The sequence below is a fragment of the Tinamus guttatus genome, unplaced genomic scaffold (genome assembly GCF_059628265.1).
Source record: "Tinamus guttatus ecotype Peru unplaced genomic scaffold, ASM5962826v1 Tinamus_guttatus_pri_ptg001241l, whole genome shotgun sequence".
NCBI classification, from domain to species: Eukaryota; Metazoa; Chordata; class Aves; order Tinamiformes; family Tinamidae; genus Tinamus; species Tinamus guttatus.
This window is the reverse complement of record NW_028289775.1, coordinates 1-20,222: the sequence shown is the minus strand read 5'-3', so window position 1 is coordinate 20,222 and position 20,222 is coordinate 1. Positions and strand designations below refer to the sequence as shown.

The 20,222-nt window shown below is 68.0% G+C and overlaps 4 protein-coding genes across 4 annotated transcripts; 1 reads left to right on the top strand and 3 right to left on the bottom strand.

The window, feature by feature from the left end:
• Positions 1–445: 445 nt before the first annotated feature.
• LOC104572762 (uncharacterized protein C19orf47) lies at positions 446–3,409 on the bottom strand. Its single transcript, XM_088538847.1, is given in 9 exon segments — positions 446–921; positions 1,399–1,469; positions 1,634–1,780; positions 2,070–2,151; positions 2,153–2,205; positions 2,294–2,375; positions 2,498–2,612; positions 3,110–3,197; positions 3,357–3,409. Coding segments are annotated over 9 exon segments (1,125 nt in total). The 5' UTR covers positions 3,376–3,409; the 3' UTR covers positions 446–453.
• Positions 3,410–5,261: 1,852 nt separating this feature from the next.
• Positions 5,262–8,887, top strand: LOC104572763 (5'-3' exonuclease PLD3). Its single transcript, XM_088538848.1, has 11 exons — positions 5,262–5,296; positions 5,399–5,455; positions 5,624–5,769; positions 6,488–6,671; positions 6,928–7,048; positions 7,134–7,261; positions 7,340–7,540; positions 7,623–7,762; positions 8,238–8,403; positions 8,477–8,576; positions 8,690–8,887. Exons 1-11 carry the CDS (start codon positions 5,270–5,272, stop codon positions 8,881–8,883), a joined length of 1,464 nt encoding a protein of 487 aa, XP_088394974.1. The 5' UTR covers positions 5,262–5,269; the 3' UTR covers positions 8,884–8,887.
• Positions 8,888–9,408: 521 nt separating this feature from the next.
• Positions 9,409–11,956, bottom strand: LOC104572764 (homeodomain-interacting protein kinase 4). The gene is made up of 2 exons (XM_088538849.1): positions 10,535–11,956; positions 9,409–9,528 (listed from the first exon to the last, which is right to left on the bottom strand). Exons 1-2 carry the CDS (start codon positions 11,942–11,944, stop codon positions 9,409–9,411), a joined length of 1,530 nt encoding a protein of 509 aa, XP_088394975.1. The 5' UTR covers positions 11,945–11,956.
• A 6,662-nt stretch (positions 11,957–18,618) lies between these two features.
• Positions 18,619–19,276, bottom strand: LOC104572766 (SERTA domain-containing protein 1; the record flags this gene model as incomplete). The annotated part of the gene is made up of 1 exon (XM_088538852.1): positions 18,619–19,276. A coding segment is annotated over one exon (658 nt), but the record flags the coding sequence as incomplete, so codon positions are not given.
• Positions 19,277–20,222: the final 946 nt, after the last annotated feature.

Below are 20,222 nucleotides of genomic sequence, written 5' to 3'. Positions count from 1 at the left end.
AAAAGAAAAAAATTAGGAGTCCCAGCAGCAGGCCCCAACTCCGTAATCTCACTTTTACGGAGAGTCCTCCAGGTCCTACTTCCTAGATACAGGAAAGAACCTGCAGAGGAGAAAAACAACAAAAAAATAGGGAAAAAAAAAGCGCTTTCAGTGAACTGGGGAGGGAATGAGACCGAAGGCCGCGGGGTTTGCGACCAGCGAGTGAGGCAAAACTGCTGGCCAAGCACATCTGGCCGAGCACATCTGGCCCACAGAAGCAGCCGAATTTGCAGGAAGGGTTTGGGGGACGGTTTTCCCGCTCCTTCCGTGGTGTTTAATGGCAAGGGCTGAGCCGGGATGGGCACGGAAGCAGGGCGAGACACGCCGAGCTCGGAAACGGGCAAGAACGGGCGTCCGCGAGGGCTCCAGCGGGGAGAAAACGGAGCAGCCGGAGAGGAGCGGCGCCGCGCGCCGTCATTCCGCCTTCCTTCCCAGTCTCGTGAAGACGCTAACGGGGCCCGCGCTGTCCATGCGAGCGCCAGGGCTCTCGCTGCTGCTGCTGCTGCTGCTGCTTACCTTGGCGCTGCCCCAGCTCCTCTTTAGAGTGACCTTGAACTCGGGCTCCGTTCTGCCCCGGGTGCTGGTCACGCTGCTGTCCTGGGCCTCCGGCGGCGCCGAGGCTTTGCCCAGCCTCTGCACGAGGCCCGTTCTGGGCTGCGCTTTGCGTCCCTCGCCGGCGGCGTCCCTGGGGCCCGGGCGGCGCGCGGCGGCCTCCGAGCTGGTGGCTTTGGCTTTGACGGCGGCTCCCAGCCCGGCGCTTCCCTTCGGGAGCGGCTTCAGGACGCCGGCGTACTGCAGCACGGAGCAGGCGTCGTCGTCGTCGCTGTCGGCCGCCCCGTCCCCGTCCAGCGCGTCGCCCAGCCGGCTGAACACCCCTGTGGGCTGGAAGCAACACAGGGAACGTGGGCATCGCTGCAGGGAGGTCGCCTTGGAGCAGGACACCAACGAAGTCCTTGGGTTTGGTGACTTTTGAGGAAGCAGAAGTGGAAAAATCCCCCTCTGCAATCCTCCCAGGTCACAAATGCTTTTAAAATGGTGTTTCCTTGTGCTTTTACTTAGGGGTGACTCCGCACGCTGCAGAAAAGTGTACCCCAAGACCTCCCTGCTGAGCGTTTTGCTCCCAGAAAAGGGAGCAATCTCTCGTACCCCCTATTCGAGGCATCACAGCACAAGCACGGGAACGATTTGCTCAGGTCACCCTGGAGCCACCAACAGCTCTCGAGCTTCCCCCACCCCACAGCAGCCCTTTCCCAGGGCACCTTGGCACCGTTCCAAGGTGTTTTTCCAGCTTTGAGGTGATTTTTCCATGCGGAAAGAGGCTCCCCGAGCCAGGGCAGCCCCGCGGTGCTCTCCGCTCACCTTGCCCGCCGCGGTGGCGTCGGCCCTCGTCTCGGCGCCCAGGCGGTCAAACACCGACATCCTCTGCAGACCTGCGGATCGCGGGGGAAAACCACGGCGCTTTGGAAACGGGAAGGGAGCCGGAGGAGGCCACGGGGAACACCGGGACCTTATTGGAAAAGCACGAGCAGGGCACATGGGAAAATCGACCGTTTCCGCGGACTAACTGGATCCGGAGGCGCTGGGGAACAGGTACCTTTGGCCGCCTGCTGCTCCAGGATTTTCTTCGTCCTGGGAGTGGTGCCCTTGGGCATGTGGATGATGTATTTGCCCTCCATCTCCGCCGTCACCCGGCGCCGCTTCACGGGCACCGCGGGGCCCTCGTCCGCGGCGTCACACGAACCTCGAAGGCCAAGGAGAAGCACGAGGCTGTCAACTTTGGGGCGCTGCTCCTCATCATACCAAGAAATACCCGGGAAAAGGGCATTTCCGCCAGCGCCCGGCAGCCTCGGGCCTCCCCCCTGGCCTCCAGCTACTTACGAGCAGGAATTGGATCAGGACAACGCAGCAGATCCAGGCTTTTAAAACACTCCCCGCCCGATTTCAATTCAGATTGAAGGGGAAAAGAGCTGCACCTTGCAGCGTGGCAACCGCTTCCCACCTTTTCCGCCAGGAAAGGCTTCCCTCCGTACCTGCTCTTGCGTTTTTTGCAGCGAGTTTGTTGGACACGGTGATGGAGATCTTGGAAGCGCTGGCGTCCGGCCTGCGGCCAGGCGGAAGTGGGCGGCGAGTCCCGGCTCAAGCTGTTGGCAATCATGCGGGTGGCAGCTGAAGGACAAGGACGGGGAGTCGCGGGGGAGCCGGAGCGAACGCGGAGCCGCGCGGGGAGGCGGGAAGCGGATCCCGCCGCGCTCACCGCTGCCGGGGTGGCGGCGCGGCTCGGGCTGAGCGCGCGGCGGGCTCGGACACAGCGACTCCGTGGCCGCCTTGCACATCTCCTGCGGAAAACAGGGAGAGACGATGACGCCAGCAGCCTGGCGACCAAAAAAGCAGTTTTTCACTTAATTTTTTAATAAATACAAACAATTCCGGGGCCAGCAGTGCCCGAGGAGCGCCCTACCTGCCTGTAGACGACTTTGGCGTGTTTGAGGATGGCGATGATGTCCCCCACTATCGTGATTCCCAGCTCGTTCATGATCTCCTTGTTGAGATCCAGCAGCATGTTCTTCTGGATCCTACGGAGGACAAAGGGCAGAGCAGGTGGCAGCAGGGGACACTTCCCTGCGTGTCCCCTAATGCCCTGCATTGGAGGAGCTCGGATTAATCACAGCCGGAGCAAGCACGGGGATCCTGGGATCCGCCCGGGATGGAAGCCAGGGGCCGGTACAGAAGGAAACAGGGACAAGAAAGAGAAACTTGGCCTGGATTCATAATTAACACAGCTAATTAAGCAGATTGAAAGAAACCAGGATGTTGGGGTTACCCCTCTCTCCTCCCTCACCATGAGGTCCGTAATAGCCCAGACGCCCCGGAATTCCAGGGCTGGAAGTCACAAGGCTGCCAAGGTCCCGCTGTCACCAGGAAGCAGCCACCACCTGCACAGGGTCCGGATCCCTCCGGAGCGATTTAACAGGCAGGGAGAGCCCGGGCATTCCCGCATCCGGGGGGAATCCCCGGCGAGAACATCCCGTTGTCAATCCCGTTGTCAATCCCGTTCCCTTCACGGCCTCACCTGTTGTCCACGAACATCACGGCGTAGTTGACGGCGGGGCCCGGAGGAATCCCGGCTTCCTTGAAAAACTGAATCCACTCCGATGTGGCTGGAAAAAACAGCTCAGTGAGAGGAGGAAGGAACGAGAGCGGATTCCACCACGGGAACGGCATGTGCGGGGGACAGCAGCCACTTTCCTGGCGCTTCCCAGCGCTCAGCATTTCCCAGCGCGTTCCCAGGGATCAAACCTCATCCCGCCCGGACTCACCCATCGTCACCGACACCATCGCGGAGCGGCCGGAGCCCCCGCCAGGGCCTACGTGTCCCAGAGAGCCTGCGGGGAAGGAACGGGGAGGCGATGAGGGCGGTGACGGCAGCGCCGGGAACAGCCCTGGGAGCGGCACGGGAGCAGGAATAGCCCTGGGAACAGCCCTGGGAGCGGGACGGGACCGGGAACAGCCCTGGGAGCGGGACGGGGCCGGGACGGGACCGGGAATAGCCCTGGGAACGGGACGGGAGCGGGAATAGCCCTGGGAACGGGACGGGACTGGGACGGGAGCGGGAATAGCCCTGGGAGCGGGACGGGGCCGGGAACAGCCCTGGGAGCAGGACGGGGCCGGGACGGGACCGGGAATAGCCCTGGGAACGGGATGGGAGCGGGAATAGCCCTGGGAACGGACGGGACCGGGAACAGCCCTGGGAGCGGGACGGGATTGGGAATAGCCCTGGGAGCGGGACGGGGCCGGGAACAGCCCTGGGAGCAGGACGGGACCGGGAACAGCCCTGGGAGCGGGACGGGACCGGGAACAGCCCTGGGAGCGGGACGGGGCCGGGGCGGGATGGGGCTTCGGATGATCCCTGCCTTTCCCCCCACCCAAACTCCTGCCCCCGGCCCTCCCCTTCCCTCCCCAAACCGCCCCCTCCTCCTGCCCCGAGCCCCCCCGTCCCTTATTACCCCTTTCCCCTCCACGTTACCTCCCGGTCTCCGCCGCCCTCCATCGTCCCGCCGCCTCCGCCCGCCGGTGCAGGCCCAACCGGAAGGAGCGGCCACCAAGTGCCGGAAGTGACCTCGCAGCCCGCCGCCCTCCGCGCGCGAGCCCCTCTGCTCCTCCCAGGGAGGGTGAGGAGAACCATAGAGTGCGGGCGGACCGCGCGCGCCCGCAATGGCGGCGCCGGAAACGGCGCCCCGCAACATGGCGGCACGGCGGGAAGCGGCTCCTGCGCGCGGTGCCGGGCCCAGATACGGCCCCAAATAGGGTCGCGGGGTGAAACCGCGTCCTAAACAGGGCCCGGGACTGGAATAGGGACGTGAATATGGTCCTGCCCCTAAACATGGTCCTGGTCCTAAACATGGTCCTAAACGTGGTGCTGACCCAAAACGTGTCCAAAATGTGGCTCAAAATGCAGCCCGAAGCACAGGTCTGGCCCTAAACACAGCCGTGGACACGGGCCTGGCCTGAAAATACGGGCCTGACCCTAAGCGTGGCCCTAAACGTAGCCCAGACCCTAAACACGATCCTAAACACGATCCTGACCCTATACATGATCTTAAGTACAATTCCAACCCTAAACGTGTCCCTAAACGAATCCTGACCTTAAACAGGATCCCAAACAAAATCCTGACCCTCAACATAGTCCTGACCCTCAACATCGTCTCCCTCTCCTAGATGTGGTGCAGAGGAAGGACTAGATTTCGGCTGCCCCCCGGCTCCGGGGGCTGTGTGAGGACCCCCCACCCCGCACTGCGCTGCCGTCCCCATCCCCGCATCCCTCCGTCCCCGCGTCCCTCCATCCCCATCGCTCCCTCTGTCACGGCTCCGGAAACCCGGCTCCACCTCTGGGAGGAGAAGCGGCCGTGGAGCCTCCTCCCCCGGGGCCTCCGCAGACAGACGGGGACGGGGACGGGAACGGGGACGGGGACAGGCACCCGGCACGGGGCCGCGAGGACCCGGAGCGCCGGAGCCGCCGGCCTCCCGCCCCCAACGCCGCTCGGATGCCGATGGGAAACTTCCCTTCCTTGCGCTGCCAGAGCCGCCCCGTGAGTCAGGCGCCTGTGCAACACCCCGGGGCGCCGCACGGACGCACGCACAGCCGGACGCGCAGACACAGGACCAGCCGTCAGCTCCGTAGGGGAAGATCCCCAATCCCGGCGCTCGCTTCCCGAGCTCTGCTCCGGCAGCGATGAAGCCCTACGTGGCCTACGAGCAGGTACAATCCCGACGGGATTTGCAAATATTGCGCAAAACCTGCCCGGACAGGAAAGTGGGGGATCCAGGACCTCCTTCCCGACTTGCTCTGTCCCTTCCGCAGCTGGAGAAGCCGGAGGAGCCGCCGGCACCGCAGCAGCTCGGCCGCTTGGCGCAGAAGGTAAATCCTCACCGGGGCTCGTGGAAATCGCAGTGCGACGACCGTGCCAGGCTCGGACCATCCTCCTCCTCCTCCTCCTCCTCCTCACGGGTGTTCCCGGGGCGCTTTTGGCCCGTGGGTGGTGGGTTTTAAGGTGGAAAAGGTGATTTTTAATCCCGCTCTGCCCAGTGCTCCCGCTGCGCCGTGCTGGCTGCCGCCCTCGTCACCCTCCTCTCCTGCCTGCTCTTCATCCACCTCTTCAACACCCGTCCAGGCTCGGCAGTGCTGGGACACGGTGCTGGTGACACCGGTGGCACCTGCAGCGACGCGTGCCGGTGAGCGAGGCCGGTGCCGGCGCTGCTGCTGCGGTGCGCAGTGCTTGCAACACGCTGCCGCTGCAACGGGCTACTGTTGCATTTAGCTATCATTGCATCGAGCTATGGTTGCATCGAGTTATTGCTGCAACGAGTTATCATTGCATCAAGCTACTGTTGCAACGATCTACCCTTGCATTGAGCTAGTGTTGCATCAAACTATCGTTGCAATGAGCTGCTTTTGCATGCAGATATCGTTGCATTGCGCTATTGTCGCATGTAGCTATCGTTGCAATGAGCTGCCATTGCATGCAGCTATCGGTGCATCGAGTTATTGTTGCATCGAGTTATCGTTGCATCAAGTTATCGTTGCATCGAGTTATCGTTGCATGAAGCTATCATTGCAATGAGCTGCCGTTGCATTGCGCTATCGCTGCATTGCACTATCGTTGCATGGAGCTATTGATGCAACGAGCTGCCGTTGCATCAAGCTGCCGTTGCATCGAGCTATCGTTGCATCGAGCTATCGTTGCATCGAGCTGCCGTTGCAACGAGCTGCCGTTGCATCGAGCTATCGTTGCATCGAGCTATCGTTGCATCGAGCTGCCGTTGCATCAAGCTGCCGTTGCATCAAGCTGCCGTTGCATCGAGCTATCGTTGCATCGAGCTATCGTTGCAATGAGCTGCCGTTGCATGCAGCGATCGTTGCATTGCGCTGCCGCCCGTGCGTTCCCACCAGGATCGTGCTCGTCGAGAGCATTCCCGAGGGCATGACGTACGGCAGCAGCGGCCCCACGAACCCCTCCACCTTCGACACGTGGAGGAGCCTCCTCGGCGGCGCCGCGCGCAGCCTGGACATCGCCGCCTTCTACTGGACGCTGACCAACGAGGACACGCACACGCAGGAGCCCTCCGCCGCCCCGGTACGGCCACCGCGCGCGTCCCCTCGGCCGCGGCCGGCCCCGGGACAGGGCTTGGTCACGCCAGCTCGCCTTGTGACACATCCCTTTGCATGATGCCAGCTTGCTCGGCCGGCACAACCTCCCACGCGCTCTCGCTTGCAAACACCCGTGAGCAAGGCCAAAGGCTCGTGCTGGCGCCGAGTCCCGAGTGACCGGCCCGTTTGCGCCCGTCCCTGGGGTTTTTCACCACTTCCTCTTCCCTATTTCGTGCAACCAGGGCGAGCAGATCCTGCAGGAGCTGCTGGAGCTGCCGGCGCGGGGTGTCTCTGTGCGCGTCGCCGTCAACACCCCGTCCACCAAGACGCCCGTGCACGACCTCCAGGCGCTGCAGCAGAGCGGTGAGTGCCGGCGCGGGCATTGCGGGCGCGTGGGGACGCCCCCGAAACGCCAACGTGGTGGCACGGGCGCGCTCTGGTGCCGCAGGGGCCGCGGTGCGGGCGGTCGACATGCCGCGGCTCACCGGCGGGGTGCTGCACACCAAGCTGTGGCTCGTGGACGGCGCCCACCTCTACATCGGCAGCGCCAACATGGACTGGCGCTCGTTGACGCAGGTAAGCCCCGAGGTGCCCCAAAATTGGCCAAACTGGCGCCGGGTGCTCCAGCCGCCGCGACGGAGCCGCGTCCCACAGGTCAAGGAGCTCGGCGTGGCCGTCTACAACTGCAGCTGCCTGGCCCGCGACTTGGCCAAGGTCTTCGAAGCCTACTGGGCGCTGGGCGTTCCCGGTGCCACCGTGCCGGTGCCATGGCCGGCCAACTACTCCACCGCCTTCAACATGGAGACGCCGCTGGAGCTGCAGCTCAACGGGACGCCGGCCGGCGTCTTCTTCTCGGTGAGTGCGCTCCCAGCGCGCGGGCTTGGCCGCGGAGCCGGCGTGCCGGCGCGCGATGCCCAAGCTCTGCCGGGACCCGCAGAGCGCCCCGCCGGCTCTCTGCGCCCCGGGGCGCACCACGGACCTGCGCGCGCTGCTCGGCGTCATCGACGCGGCCCGCGACTTCGTGCACGTCGCCGTCATGAGCTACCTGCCCACCATGGAGTTCTCGCACCCCCGCAGGTACCGCCGCGCTCACCCGCGTCCCCACACCGGAACCGAGAGCCATAATGCTCATCCTGGCCCAAAAACTAAGCTGGACCCTCACCCTCATCCTGATGCTGAGCTTGACCCTGGCACTAACCCTAAACCTGACTGAGAACGTGACCCTAACCCCGTTACTGACCCTAATCCTAAATCCTAACCCTGAACCTGTCCCGAAGACTAATCCTAAACCCTAACCCTAAACCATAACCCCAATGCTGAACCTGTCCCTAATCCTAATCCTAAACCCTAACCCTAAACCATAACCCCAATCCTGAGCCTGTCCCTAATCCTAACCCTAATCCTAACGCTGGTCAACCCTGACCGAGAACATGACCCTAACCCTAAAGCTGTCCCTAACACTAACCCTAAGCCCTAACACTAATCCCAACCCCTCGCCCTGACCGTGATCCTGGTGTTGTCCCTGTCCCCGTCCCCGCCGCTCCCCGCGCAGGTTCTGGCCGCTGATCGATGACCATCTCCGCAAGGCCGTCTACGAGCGCCGCGTGCGCGTCCGGCTGCTCGTGGGCTGCTGGCGCCACAGCAAGGCCGACATGTTCCCCTTCCTCAAGTCCCTGGCGGCCGTGGCCGACAACGAGACGCGCTACAGCGTGCAGGTGGTAGGTACCGCGCTGGCGCGGTGACGTCGGGGTGGGCTGTTCCCGCTGCCGACGGTCCCTTTCCATCCCGCAGAGGCTTTTCATGGTGCCGACGAGCGCGGCGCAAGCCAAGATCCCCTACGCCCGCGTGAACCACAACAAGTACATGGTCACCGAGGAGGTGGCGTATATCGGTGAGCAACACCCGGCGGGCAACACCCGGAACGCGGCGGGCAACACCCGGAACGCGGCGTGCGGCTCCACCGCGGTGCCTTGTCCCCCGAAACAACCCCATTTCCCCCCGCAGGGACCTCCAACTGGTCCGGGGACTATTTCACGCGCACGGCGGGCTCGGCGCTCGTGGTCAACGAGACGGGCGGCGCCGGCCCGGCCGCGGTGCGCGCGCAGCTGCAGGCCGTGTTCGAGCGCGACTGGAGCTCCCCGTACAGCGCCGACGTGGCCGACGTGCAGCGCTGGCAGCGCCTCTGCGGCTCCCGCTAGGCCCCGGGGAGCCGGGTGCTCCGCGAGCGGCTTTTCCTCCGGTAGGAAGCAAGCTGGGAGCGAGCGGCGCGCTGGTTTGTCCCGTACATTCTGCAGGGAGGGATTTGAGAGCGGCACGTGGCCTCGCCGCCCGTTTGAGCTCCGCAGCTCGACGGCAGCAACGCGGTGCCGGTCCCTTTTCCCACACAGTGCCACGTGTCACCGTTTGGTGAGGATTAAACGGAAGGTTTTGCGAGCTTGCAGCATCCGTGTGCGTCACAAGCCCATCCCAACGGAGAGCGCCCGGCGCCGCGCGCTCCCGCTTCCTGCCCGGCAAGGAGGCAACGGCACGCGGGGGCAAACGGTTTATTGGGGCGGCAGAGCAGCGCGAAACGCCGGTGCCCGGAGCCGCGGGCGCGTGCGGCCCCGCGCGGCCCCGCTCTGCCCGCGGGCGCCGCGCGGCCGCTCCGGCCCGGGCTGCGCAGCCGAGGAAGAGGAGGAGGAGCAGGGGGGCTCCCTCGCGGGCGCGGGGCTCCGCGCGGCGCCTCAGCGCTGGCCGGCCACGTGCTGCAGGTAGCGCGGGTGCCGGCCCGGCGCCGGCCCGGCCGGGCGCTCCGAGCCCGCCCAGGCGCCCGCCTCGGGCACGCGCCACTCGGCCAGGGCTCTCTGCGGGCAAGAAGAGCAGGGGACGGTGACGCGGAGCGCCTGGGGACGCGCGGCAGCCGGGGGACACGGGGCAGCGGGGACCAGGAGTGCTCGAGGGGCCAAAAGTGCCTTTGGGATGGAGCGTTAACGGGGAGCAGCCGGGGAGCCGGAGCACAGGGGGGACGTGGAGCACCCAGGAAACCGGAGCACGCGGGGACCCGGAGCACCCGAGGGACCAGGAGCACCCAGGAAACTGGAGCACGTGGGGACCTGGAGCACCCGAGGGACCAGGAGCACCCAGGAAACTGGAGCACATGGGGACCTGGAACACCCGAGGGACCAGGAGCACCCAGGAAACTGGAGCACATGGGGACCCAGAGCATTCAAGGGACCAGGAGCACCCAGGAAACCGGAGCACGTGGGGACCCGGAGCACCCAGGAAACTGGAGCACGTGGGGACCCGGAGCACCCGAGGGACCAGGAGCACCCAGGAAACTGGAGCACATGGGGACCCAGAGCATTCAAGGGACCAGGAGCACCCAGGAAACCGGAGCACGTGGGGACCCGGAGCACCCGAGGGACCAGGAGCACATGGGGACCTGGAGCACCCGAGGGACCAGGAGCACCCAGGAAACTGGAGCACGTGGGGACCTGGAGCACCCGAGGGACCAGGAGCACCCAGGAAACCGGAGCACGTGGGGACCCGGAGCACCCAGGGACCTGGAGCACCCAGGAAACCGGAGCACGTGGGGACCCGGAGCACCCGAGGGACCAGGAGCACCCAGGAAACTGGAGCACATGGGGACCTGGAGCATCTGAGGGACCCGGAGCACCCAGGAAACCGGAGCACCCAGGAAACTGGAGCACGTGGGGACCTGGAGCACCCGAGGGACCCGGAGCACCCAGGAAACTGGAGCACCCGAGGGACCAGGAGCACCCAGGAAACCGGAGCACGTGGGGACCTGGAGCACCCAGGAAACCGGAGCACGCGGGGACCCGGAGCACCCAGGGCCGCAGCAGCCGGTACCTTGGTGCATGGCGCCGGCGGGGGCCTCCCGGGCGGGCTCTGCTCCTCGGCGCCGCCGGCGGCCGCCCCCCGCGGCGAGCGCGGCCCCAGCACGATGAGGTTGCCCAGGACGGCGTCGGCCTTGGGGCGCCGCGGGTGCCGCCGGGGCCGGTGCCAGCCGCCGTAGTGCGCCGGGATGGGCGCCGGCGCCGGCTCCTCGCCCAGCGCCACCTCGGCCAGGCTGAGGTGGTCGAGCTGCGCGATGGCCCTCTGCACGCCGCAGCGCGCCGCCTCCGCGCCCTCCTCCTCCTCATCGGCGTCCTCGGCGGCGCCGGCGCGGGCGGCCCGCAGGCCCTGCCGGCACAGCTGGTAGTAGCGCGTGGGCCGGTGCGCGGCGCGCAGCTGCTGCAGCGACACGAAGGGGTGGCGCAGCGCGGCGGCGGGCGCGATGCGCTCGCGCGCGTCCCACGCCAGCATGCGCTTGATGAGCTCCACCATGGCGCGCAGGTCGCCGCGCTCAGCCAGCGCCTCGCGGTCGCTGCCGCCGCCGCCGCCGCTCACCGTCTCCATGTGCTCCAGGGAGCGCAGCACGTACTTGCGGCGCTCCAGGGGCTTCTCGCGGCTCTCGGCCAGGTGCTCGGCCGGCGTCTTGAGGCGCCAGGCGCCGGCGTCGGGCGCGCGGCGGAAGAAGCGCGGCGCCTTGCGGGCCGCCTGCAGCAGCGCGCCGCGCGGCAGCCCCTGCGTCTCGCAGATGTAGCGCACCTGGTCGTACTCGCTGCCGCCCGGGTAGAGCGGCCAGCCCAGGTGCAGCTCGGCCATGACGCAGCCCAGCGACCACACGTCCACCTTCTCGCAGAACGGCAGCCCCAGCAGGATCTCGGGCGCGCGGTAGAAGCGCGACTGGATGTAGGGCTCCGGGATGGAGCGCACCTCGCTCAGGATGCTGGCCGAGCCGAAGTCGATGAGCTTCACGCGGAACGGGTGGCGCGCGTGGTCCACCAGCATGATGTTCTCCGGCTTGAGGTCGGCGTGGATGATGGCGAGCTCCTGCAGCTTGGCCAGCGCCGTGAGCACCTGCGCCGTGATGGTGCGGATGTGGCGCACGGGCAGCGGCGAGAAGTCGTGCTCCTTCTGGAAGTCGAAGAGGTTCTGCTCGAGCAGCTCGAAGACCAGGTAGCACTTGGCGCCGTCGTGGAAGGCCTCGAGGAAGCGCACGATGTGCGCCGCGTCGGCGTCCAGCGCGCCCATGGCCCGCAGCAGCTTCAGCTCGTTGCGCACCACGCGGCTGCGGTGCCCGTCGTCCTGCAGGATCTTGATGGCCACCATCTCGCCCGTGCTCCTCCGCCAGCTCTTGGCCACCTCCCCGAAGGTGCCTTTGCCCAGCGTGTCCACCACGTCGTAGCACTCCGTGCCCGACTCCAGCGTCACCATGGCCGGCGCCAGCGGGTCCCTCCCTTCCCAAAATCGGAGCCGGCTCCGGCTCCCGGCAAAGAGCGTCCTCGCACGGTGCCGCCGGCACCGTCGTCACCACCCCGGAACCGAGCGGTGACCCAACAAGGGCCCGGTTCCGGCATCGCCAGGGCCCTGGCGTCCGGGCACTGCGGAGCGACGGATCCAAAGGCACCGGCCGGGAGAGGAGTGGGCCCAGGCCCGGCCACTTTTCCCATCTCCAGGCCGTTCCCAGGATGCTCTGGCATCCCGGGATGCACCTGCGCTTGAGCCACAGACGACACCGGGGCCAAGGCCGTGCTCAGGTTAATGTTTATTCCGAAGGGACAGAGAACAGGGGACAAGGGGCAAGAACATGGACAAGGCCCAGGCAAGAGACACCTGGATTAATTGCATTTAGATGGGAAAGGGAAGAGGGGAGCAACTGGCTTGGAACATCTTCCTGGGGCAAGGGAGTTAGGGAGCCCGAAATTCCAGTGTGAAGGAAACCCCGTGCTGGCCTGGGATTCTCCTCCAAAATCACGCAAGGAGCGGTGGCACCAGGGATCCACATCCCAACCTGGTGCACCAGGAGCAAAGGCACCACAACCTGTTAGTTGCCGGCTCCCGGTGTTTGGAAAACAAGCGGGAAAAGCGAATGGGAGAGCGGGATGCGGGGAGTTAACCTCGGGAGAGGGGTTAAAGCAGCGGCGCCGCGGGCACGGAGCGGCCCCGCGTTCCGGGAATGCCGTGCGGCCGGGAGCGCCGCTCTGCTCCGGCCACACGTGCAGCGAGCGCCGGCGGCCTCAGCGCCCGCGTCAGGCGGCCGTGCCGGAGACACCGGCCACCACGGGGCGAGCGGGAGCCGCCAGCTCCAGCCGGGGCAGGTGCCACCGGTGCTCGCGGTGCTCCTTCCCGGCGGCATCATCCCGGAGCGGCTCCGCGGCTCCGAAGCCCTTGGGACGCACCAGCTCCAGCACGGCCTTCCTCACGCCGCCCATCCTCATCCTCGCCTCGTCGCCGCCCTCCGGGATGCCGCGGGCCCGGATGATGCCGAAACGCGGCAGCTTCACGCGGCTCCGCTTCCCGGCGGCCTCCGGAATTCCAGAGCCCTCCCCAGGCGCTGCCAGCTCCAGCTCCGGCACCTTCAGCGCCGGCCGCTTCCCTTCCAGCTCCGCTGGCTGACGGGATTTGGGCACCTGCATCCCAGGACTTCCCGCTTCCCATTCCCCGTTAGCAGAGAAGCCGACGTCTGGGATGGAGACGTGGGACAGGCCGCAGGGGAACGCGCCTGCCCCGGTGCTGCCTCTGTCTCCGGCTCTGGCAGCTCCCGCTTTTCCCAGCCCCAGCAGCGGCACCTTCAGATGGAATTTGCCCTCTGGATGCTCCGCTGGCTCCGCAGGGAGGCCGCTGGCACCGCGGACGTCGGGGCTGGAGCCTCCGAACCGCGGCAGCCGCATCCCGCTCCATCCCAGGGGCCGCTCCGGCTCCCTCCCCTTGGGCAGCCCCAGCCAGGACGCGCGGGAGGCGCCTCCGGACGCGGCCGGCAGCAGCTCCGGGTCGGAGCGCCGCAGCGCGGGCAGCGCCACGCGCAGCCGCGGCACCCGCAGCCGGGGGCTCCCGCCCGAGCCGCTGCGTTCCCGGCGCTCGGCGTTCCCGGCGCTCCGCGGCAGCCCCACGTCCAGCTCCAGCGCCGGCAGCGCCCGCGGGGCCCCGGCGTCCCCAGCATCCGGCGCGGCCCGGCCGCCCGCTCCCATTCCCGGCAGCTCCACCTGCGGCAGCTTCATCCCGGCCGCTGCCGGCGGCATCCGCAGCTTCCCTTTGGGCACCAGCCGCGGCAGGGTGAACCTGGGCGCTTTGGCCTTCCCGGCGGAGCCTTCCGGCTCCGGCTCCAGGCTGAGCTTCCGCAAGCTCCTCTCCAGCGCCGCCGGCTCCGGCGCCTGCGCCGCGCCGGGACCTTCGGCCGCCGCTTCCCGGGCCACCGGCAGCTCCAGCGCCACGGCCACCGGCGGCACCGCGATGTCCAGCGCCGGCACGGCCGGGAGCGCCAAATGCGCCGGCGCCGCCTCCGCCTTGGGCACGCCGAGGTCCGCTTTGGGAAGGGCGGCTTTTCCGGGCGGCTCCGGCGCCGCGGGCAGCAGCTCCACGGCAGCGCGCGGCACCGCGATCTCGATGGCCGGCACCTTCACGGCGGGCAGCTTGGGCAGCCCCGCTTTGTCCCCCGCTTTGGCCAGTGGGACTTGGGGCCCCTTGGCGGCATCGCGGGGCTCCGCCGGGCGCCGCGGCGCCGGGAGCTGCAGCTCCAGCGCGGGCGCCGGCACCGCGATCTCCAACGCGGGAGCTCGCGGCGGAGGCTCCGGCGCTGCCGGCGCCGCCGGGGCCGTCGTGCCGGGCAGGCTCAGCCCCACGTGCACCTTGGGGGCCGCCACGTCCAGCTCCACGCGGGGCGCCCGGAACCGGGGCTCTCCCGCCTCCGGCGGCGCTTTGGGCCCCGGCGGCTCCAGCGCCGCCGCTTCGCGCACCGTGAGCCGCGCCGGGGGCGGCCGCGCGCGCCTGGGCTCCGCCGGCGGAGGCTGCGGCGCCGGGGAGGCCGCTCGTGCTCCCGGCGCCCTCCGGCCCCGCACGAGCCGCGAGAGCCCGGGCAGGGAGAACTCCACGTCCACGGGCCCCGCGGGCGCCGCCGCCGCCGCCGCTCTCGGCACCTTCTTCTTCTTCTTCCTCAGGGGCGTCAGGCTCTTGATGCTCTGCGGGGAACGGGGCGGCCTCTGTGCTGCACGCGGCCTCCACCGCGTGTGGAGCCTCCCTGCGTGCAGCCTCCTGCTCACGTGCAGCCTCCCCCCTGCGTGCAGCCTCCACCTTGCATGCAACCTCCTCGCTGCTTGCAGCCTCCCCCCTGCTTGCAGATTCCTGCCCCCGTGCGATCTCCTCCCTGCGTGCAGCCTCCGCCTTGCACACAAGCTCCACCCCGCACGCAGCCTCCACCTTGCATGCAAAGTCCTCCCTGCATTCAGCCTCCTCCTTGCACGCAACCTCCCTGCACGCAACCTCCCTGCATGCAACCTCCCTGCATGGAGCCTCTCCCCGCATGCAACCGGGAACGGCTCCGGACGCAGCTTTGCAGCCAGATGGGAAGACGCGCGGGCTCCACCGTCCCCGCAGCACCTACCAGCCGGGCCACCTTGGCCCTGGGCCCCTTGGCCCCGGGCTGCACGGCGGCCTCGCTGCTGGCCACGGTGCGCTTGAGGCACAGGGAGACCTTGCAGGGCTGCGCGCTCTGCAGCAGCCGCACCGCGTCCTCGGCGCGCACGTTGTCGAAGAAGACGCGCGCGCTGAGCAGCCGGTCGCCTGCGGGGACGGGCACTCAGCGGAGCCCCAAGGGCAAAGACTTTGGGGCCCCTTGGAGCTTGTAAAGATTTGGGGGCTCTGTGGGGCTTGCAAAGGTTGGGGGACACTGTGGAACCTGCAGAAACTCCGGGTCCCTGAGGAGCTTGCAAGGACTTTGGGTTCCCACAGAGCTTGCAAAGACTTTGGGAGCCCATGGAGCTTGCAAGGACTTTGGGGGCTCTGCCAAGACTTTGGGACCCTGTGGAGCTTACAAAGATCTGGGGGCTTCATGGAGCTTGCAGAGATTTGGGGATCTTGTGGAACCTGCAAGAACTTTGGGACCCCATGGAGCTCACCAAGATTTTGGGACTCCACGGAGCTCCCAAGGACTTTGTGTCCCCATGGAGCTTGCAGGGACTTTGGGACCCCATGGAGCTTGCAGGGACTTTGGGGGCTCTGCAAGGAGCTCGGGGCCCCGCGGCGCCCGCCGAGCCCCGTGTCCCCGAGGTCCCGCTGCGCTCGCACCTTGCCGGAGCCGCAGGCCCTTGGCGGCGCTGGAGTCGCGCTGCACGTCGCGCACGTAGATGCCCTCCTTGCCACCGCCGGCCAGGCTGATGCCCGTCACCCCGGCCTCGGGCGCCGTCTCCAGCACCACCTCCACCAGCTGCGCCGCGGGCGCCGCCGGCTCCTGCGGGGTCCCCGTGATGTCCCCACGCGGTGCCGCTGTCCCCACGCGGTGCCGCTGTCCCCATTCCCCCCAGCCTCACCTGGCTCCCGACGGGCTCCATCCCGCTCCCGGCTCCCGGCTCCTTCTGCTGCGCTCAGACTCCGCGGTGGCACCTTCAGCTGCGGCCACTGCAGGGACAGGGACTTGAGGACGGGCTCAGTGGCATCCCTGGACCCCTGTCCCCCTCCCCATTGCAGACCCCTGTCCCCCCATCACCCTCCCCATTGCAGACCCTCTCCCCTGTCCCCCTCCCCATTACAGATCCCTGTCCCCCCATCACCTTCCCCATTGCAGACCCCGTCCCCCTCCCCATTGCAGATCCTGGTCTCTCATCGCTGTCCCCATTGCAGACCCCTGTCCCCCAGTCACCGTCCCCATTGCAGACCCTGTCCCCCCGTCACCCTCCCCATTGCAGGCCCCTGTCCCCCTCCCCATTGCAGACCCTTGTCCCCCGTCACTGTCCCCATTGCAGACCCTGTCCCCCCGTCACCCTCCCCACTGCAGACCCTTGTCCCCCGTCACTGTCCCCATTGCAGACCCTGTCCCCCCGTCACCCTCCCCATTGCAGACCCTGTCCCCAGTCACCGTCCCCATTGCAGACCCTGGTCTCTCGTCACCGTCCCCATTGCAGACCCTGTCCCCCCGTCACCCGCCCCATTACAGACCCTGTCCCCAGTCACCGTCCCCATTGCAGACCCTGGTCTCTCGTCACCGTCCCCACTGCAGACCCTGTCCCCCCGACCGCTGGCACTCACGGGGCGCAGGGCTCCTGCCCTCAGTCCATGGCTCTGCCGGTCACTGTCCCTAGGGATAGCGGGGGGGGGACACGATGCTCCAATCCCCCCCGTCAGGATCCGTCCAGGGCCAGAACGACCCCCGAGCTCCTTCCTGCCGGCAGCAGGAGCGGGAATGGGATCCGCTCCGGCGCGCCACTGGAAAGGGCTTTACCCGGAGCAGAGGCTCCCCCCTCATCTCCCAGCATGGGAGGGGGGGCCCAGGCATCCGGGCCCCTGTGCTTGACCCTCCCCTGCAAGCCGGGGACCCCCCCTTGCCAGCGCCTTGGCCAGGGTGGCATTTCCTTCCCACGCCGATGCCGGAAAGGTCAGCGGCTCCATAGCTGGCATTCTCCGGGGGGGACACGGCTGCCACCGCTGTCCCCTGCGGCTCCCACGCGCCGGCAGCACAAGGAGCACCTTGTCCCGCTCCCCCGGGGCCGGGAATGCCGAGTATTTTAGGGACTCGGTGCCAGGGCAGCCCCATCCCCTCCCCTCCACATGGTTCCCCAGCTCGGGATGCAACAAGCACGAAAAGACCTGATTTTCCTGGAAATCTTCCCATTTGTCCCCATTGCACCACTCCGGCATACAGAAGAGCTTCATCCCAAGCTCCAATTTTTGCTCCTTTTGCTCTATTTTTTTCCTTAGCAAAATAAAACATTGCAGGGAAAAAGAACCCCAGGATTTCCCTGGGAACGGCCCAGGAGGGAGGTGGCAGCTGGGAGCTCAGGGACAAGGAGCCCTGGAGCGGTGCATGGAGAAGCGGGCTCCGGAGCAGCCCTGGCGCCGGTGCACGGGAATCCAGGCCCATCGCAGCCGCGGGGGCTGCGCCCGGGATGCCGGAGCCCTCCGCACCCGCTGGGAAATGTGCTTGGTCGGCCGTTCCCGCAGCCGGGGGCCGGGAAGAGCCCGCGAGCGCCGGAGAAAGGGGCAATTGATGCCCGGGCACCGCGGGGGCGGCGCGGGGAATTTGGAGCTGGGGGCCGAGCGCCCGCGGGAGCAGCGCGCACACGTGTGATGAGCTGGCATCGGGGCTCAGCCACGCGCGGGAGCCGCCGCTCAGCGCTCATCCAATTGCAGCCGCATCAGCAGCTGTCCCCAAACCTGGGGGGTCCCCAGGGGTGCTGCCCCGCTGTCCCCATGATCCGGTGCCGGCAGCAGCGGCTCCTCCCCGGCAGCCGGTGCCACCATTCCTTGGGGCTGTGTCACTTCCTCCCCGGCGCCAGCGCGGGGACCGCGGCCGCGCTTCCCGCCAGCCCAGCCCATCCCATCCCAACCCATCCCATCTCATCCCATGCCGCGCTTGGAGCCGTGTGGAGCCAGACGGGACACAGAGATGCAGCAGTTTGGGTCTGTATTAGCCACATTTCCAAGCACAGTTCACGGCCACGCGCCCGGAATGCCGGGGATGCCGGCTCCAGCCGTCATCCCCGCAGGGTCTCCGGGGCAGCTGCAGATCCCAAACCCGCAAACTCGCTCGCTTTAACCGTCCCGCTTCCAGCCGCGATGCTGCCAACAGCTCCCGCAGCCGCCTGTCTCCGCGGAGCCTGGCGGCCCGCAGAGCCACCTGGGAATGCACGGAGCGGCCCAGGAATGCATGGAGCTGCCTGGGAATGCATGGAGTCCAGTACTGGCTGCAGCATCCCGGCACTGCACGGAGCATCCCGGCACTGCATGGAGCTGCCTGGGAACGCATGGAGCTGCCTGGGAACGCATGGAGCATCCCAGCGCCGCACGGAGCCCCCCAGCCCCTCGGCAGCATCCCGGGGCTGCGGCCGGGGGGCTCCCGGCCCGCCGGGCAGGGGGAGGCAGGAAACGGTGCCGGCTCCGGCACCCGCTCCTGGGGTGACTCAGAGCCCGTGGGTGCCCACCAGCACGTCCATCAGGTAGTCCAGGTCGTCCATGTCCAGGCGGCCGCTGCCTTCAGCCTCTTCCTCCTCCTCGGTGCTGGAAAAGGCTTTGAAGCTGGCGAGGCTGCCGGGGGCCCAGAGGTCGCAGTCGTACATGGAGGTGTCAATGTCCTCAAAGATGCCATCCAGGCTGTCGTCCAGCAAGGAGGGACCCCCCAGCAGGTCCAGGGGGGACAAACAGCCGGGAGGGGGTGGCGGTGGTGGCCACAGGGCATCCGCTCGCCCCCCCGGCTCCGCCGCCGCATCCGGGGCCGTCCCTGCGGGCGCCAGCACCGTCGGGGCGTCCGGGGACACATCCCAGGCAGAGAGCAGCAGCGGGTGGCCCGCGCCGCCGGGGGGGCCGTGGGACGGGGGACACGTCGGGGGGTCCTCGGCGGGCGCGGGGCCCTGCAGGCGCCGCAGGGTGTTGGCCACGAGCACCAGGTAGCGCAGGTTGGGCTCCACGTGCCGCAGGCTCCGGTGCAGCTTCAGCACCGAGATGTTGAAGAGGGAGGCGGAGGGGGCGCCGGGCCCCCCCCCGCCCGAAACGGCCTCCGCCGGGGCCTCCCTGGCCTCCATCTCAGCCCGTTTCCGCTTCACGCCTTTGGCCAGCATGGGGCTGGGGGGGACAAAGAGGGCCCGGAGTGAGCGTGGCCGGCCCGGACACCTGGGCCCCTTGAGCATCCTCCCGGGGACACCCATGTCCCCTGCACCCCTGGGTGCTGCTGCCCCCGCCGGGGCAAGGGGGAGGGTGTCCACAGGGACAAGTTGCACCCTGCAAACCAGGGAGGGCTCCAGCAAACTGGGGTGCCCCCGCCGTGCAAACCTCCCTTGCAGACCTCACAGCAACCCGGGACCAACCCCCGCGCCAACCTCTCCACCGGGAGCTGGGAATCCCCCTCCTTGCAAACCGGGAGCCCTACGGCAACCGCGAGGAGCGGGAACCGGGAACCCAGCCCGCTCCAGTCAACCGGAGACCGATCCCGGATACCCGCAGCCAGGGCAATCCCGCCGGCGGTTTGCACGGTGGGGATCCCCCCGGTTTGCACGGCGGGGATCCCCCCCGGTTCCCTGCAACCCGCGGGCTCTCCCCGCTTGCAGAGCGGTCCCCGCCGCACCGGGACCATCGCGCGGGGAAGCCCCCGGTCCCGCGGGCAAGAGGCAGCCGCGGGGGCGGGTGAGTCACGGCGCTCAGCGCGGAACCTCCGCCCCTTCCCCGGTGAGTCACCGCGCCCGGGCGCCCATGGCCGGGCCGGGCCGGGCCGGGCCGGGCCGGAGCCTCCGCCGGGCCGGAGCCTCCGCCGCGCCGGCGCCCCCGGAGCGGCGCGAGCGCCCCGGGACCCCCGGGGACCCTCATTTACATACCCAGCTCCTCAGGGGCCAATCAGCGGGGTCTGCGAGGCGGCGCGCAGCCAATCAGGAGCCGGCATCCCTCCCCGCACGCTCTCCGCCAGCCGCCGCGGCCGCCCGAGAAGGGGCCGCGTCTGCCCGCCCGCCGCGGGACACGCCCCTTCGCCTGCCGGGGCGGGGCCTCGCGCCCGCGCGGCCAATCGGCGCGGCCGGGT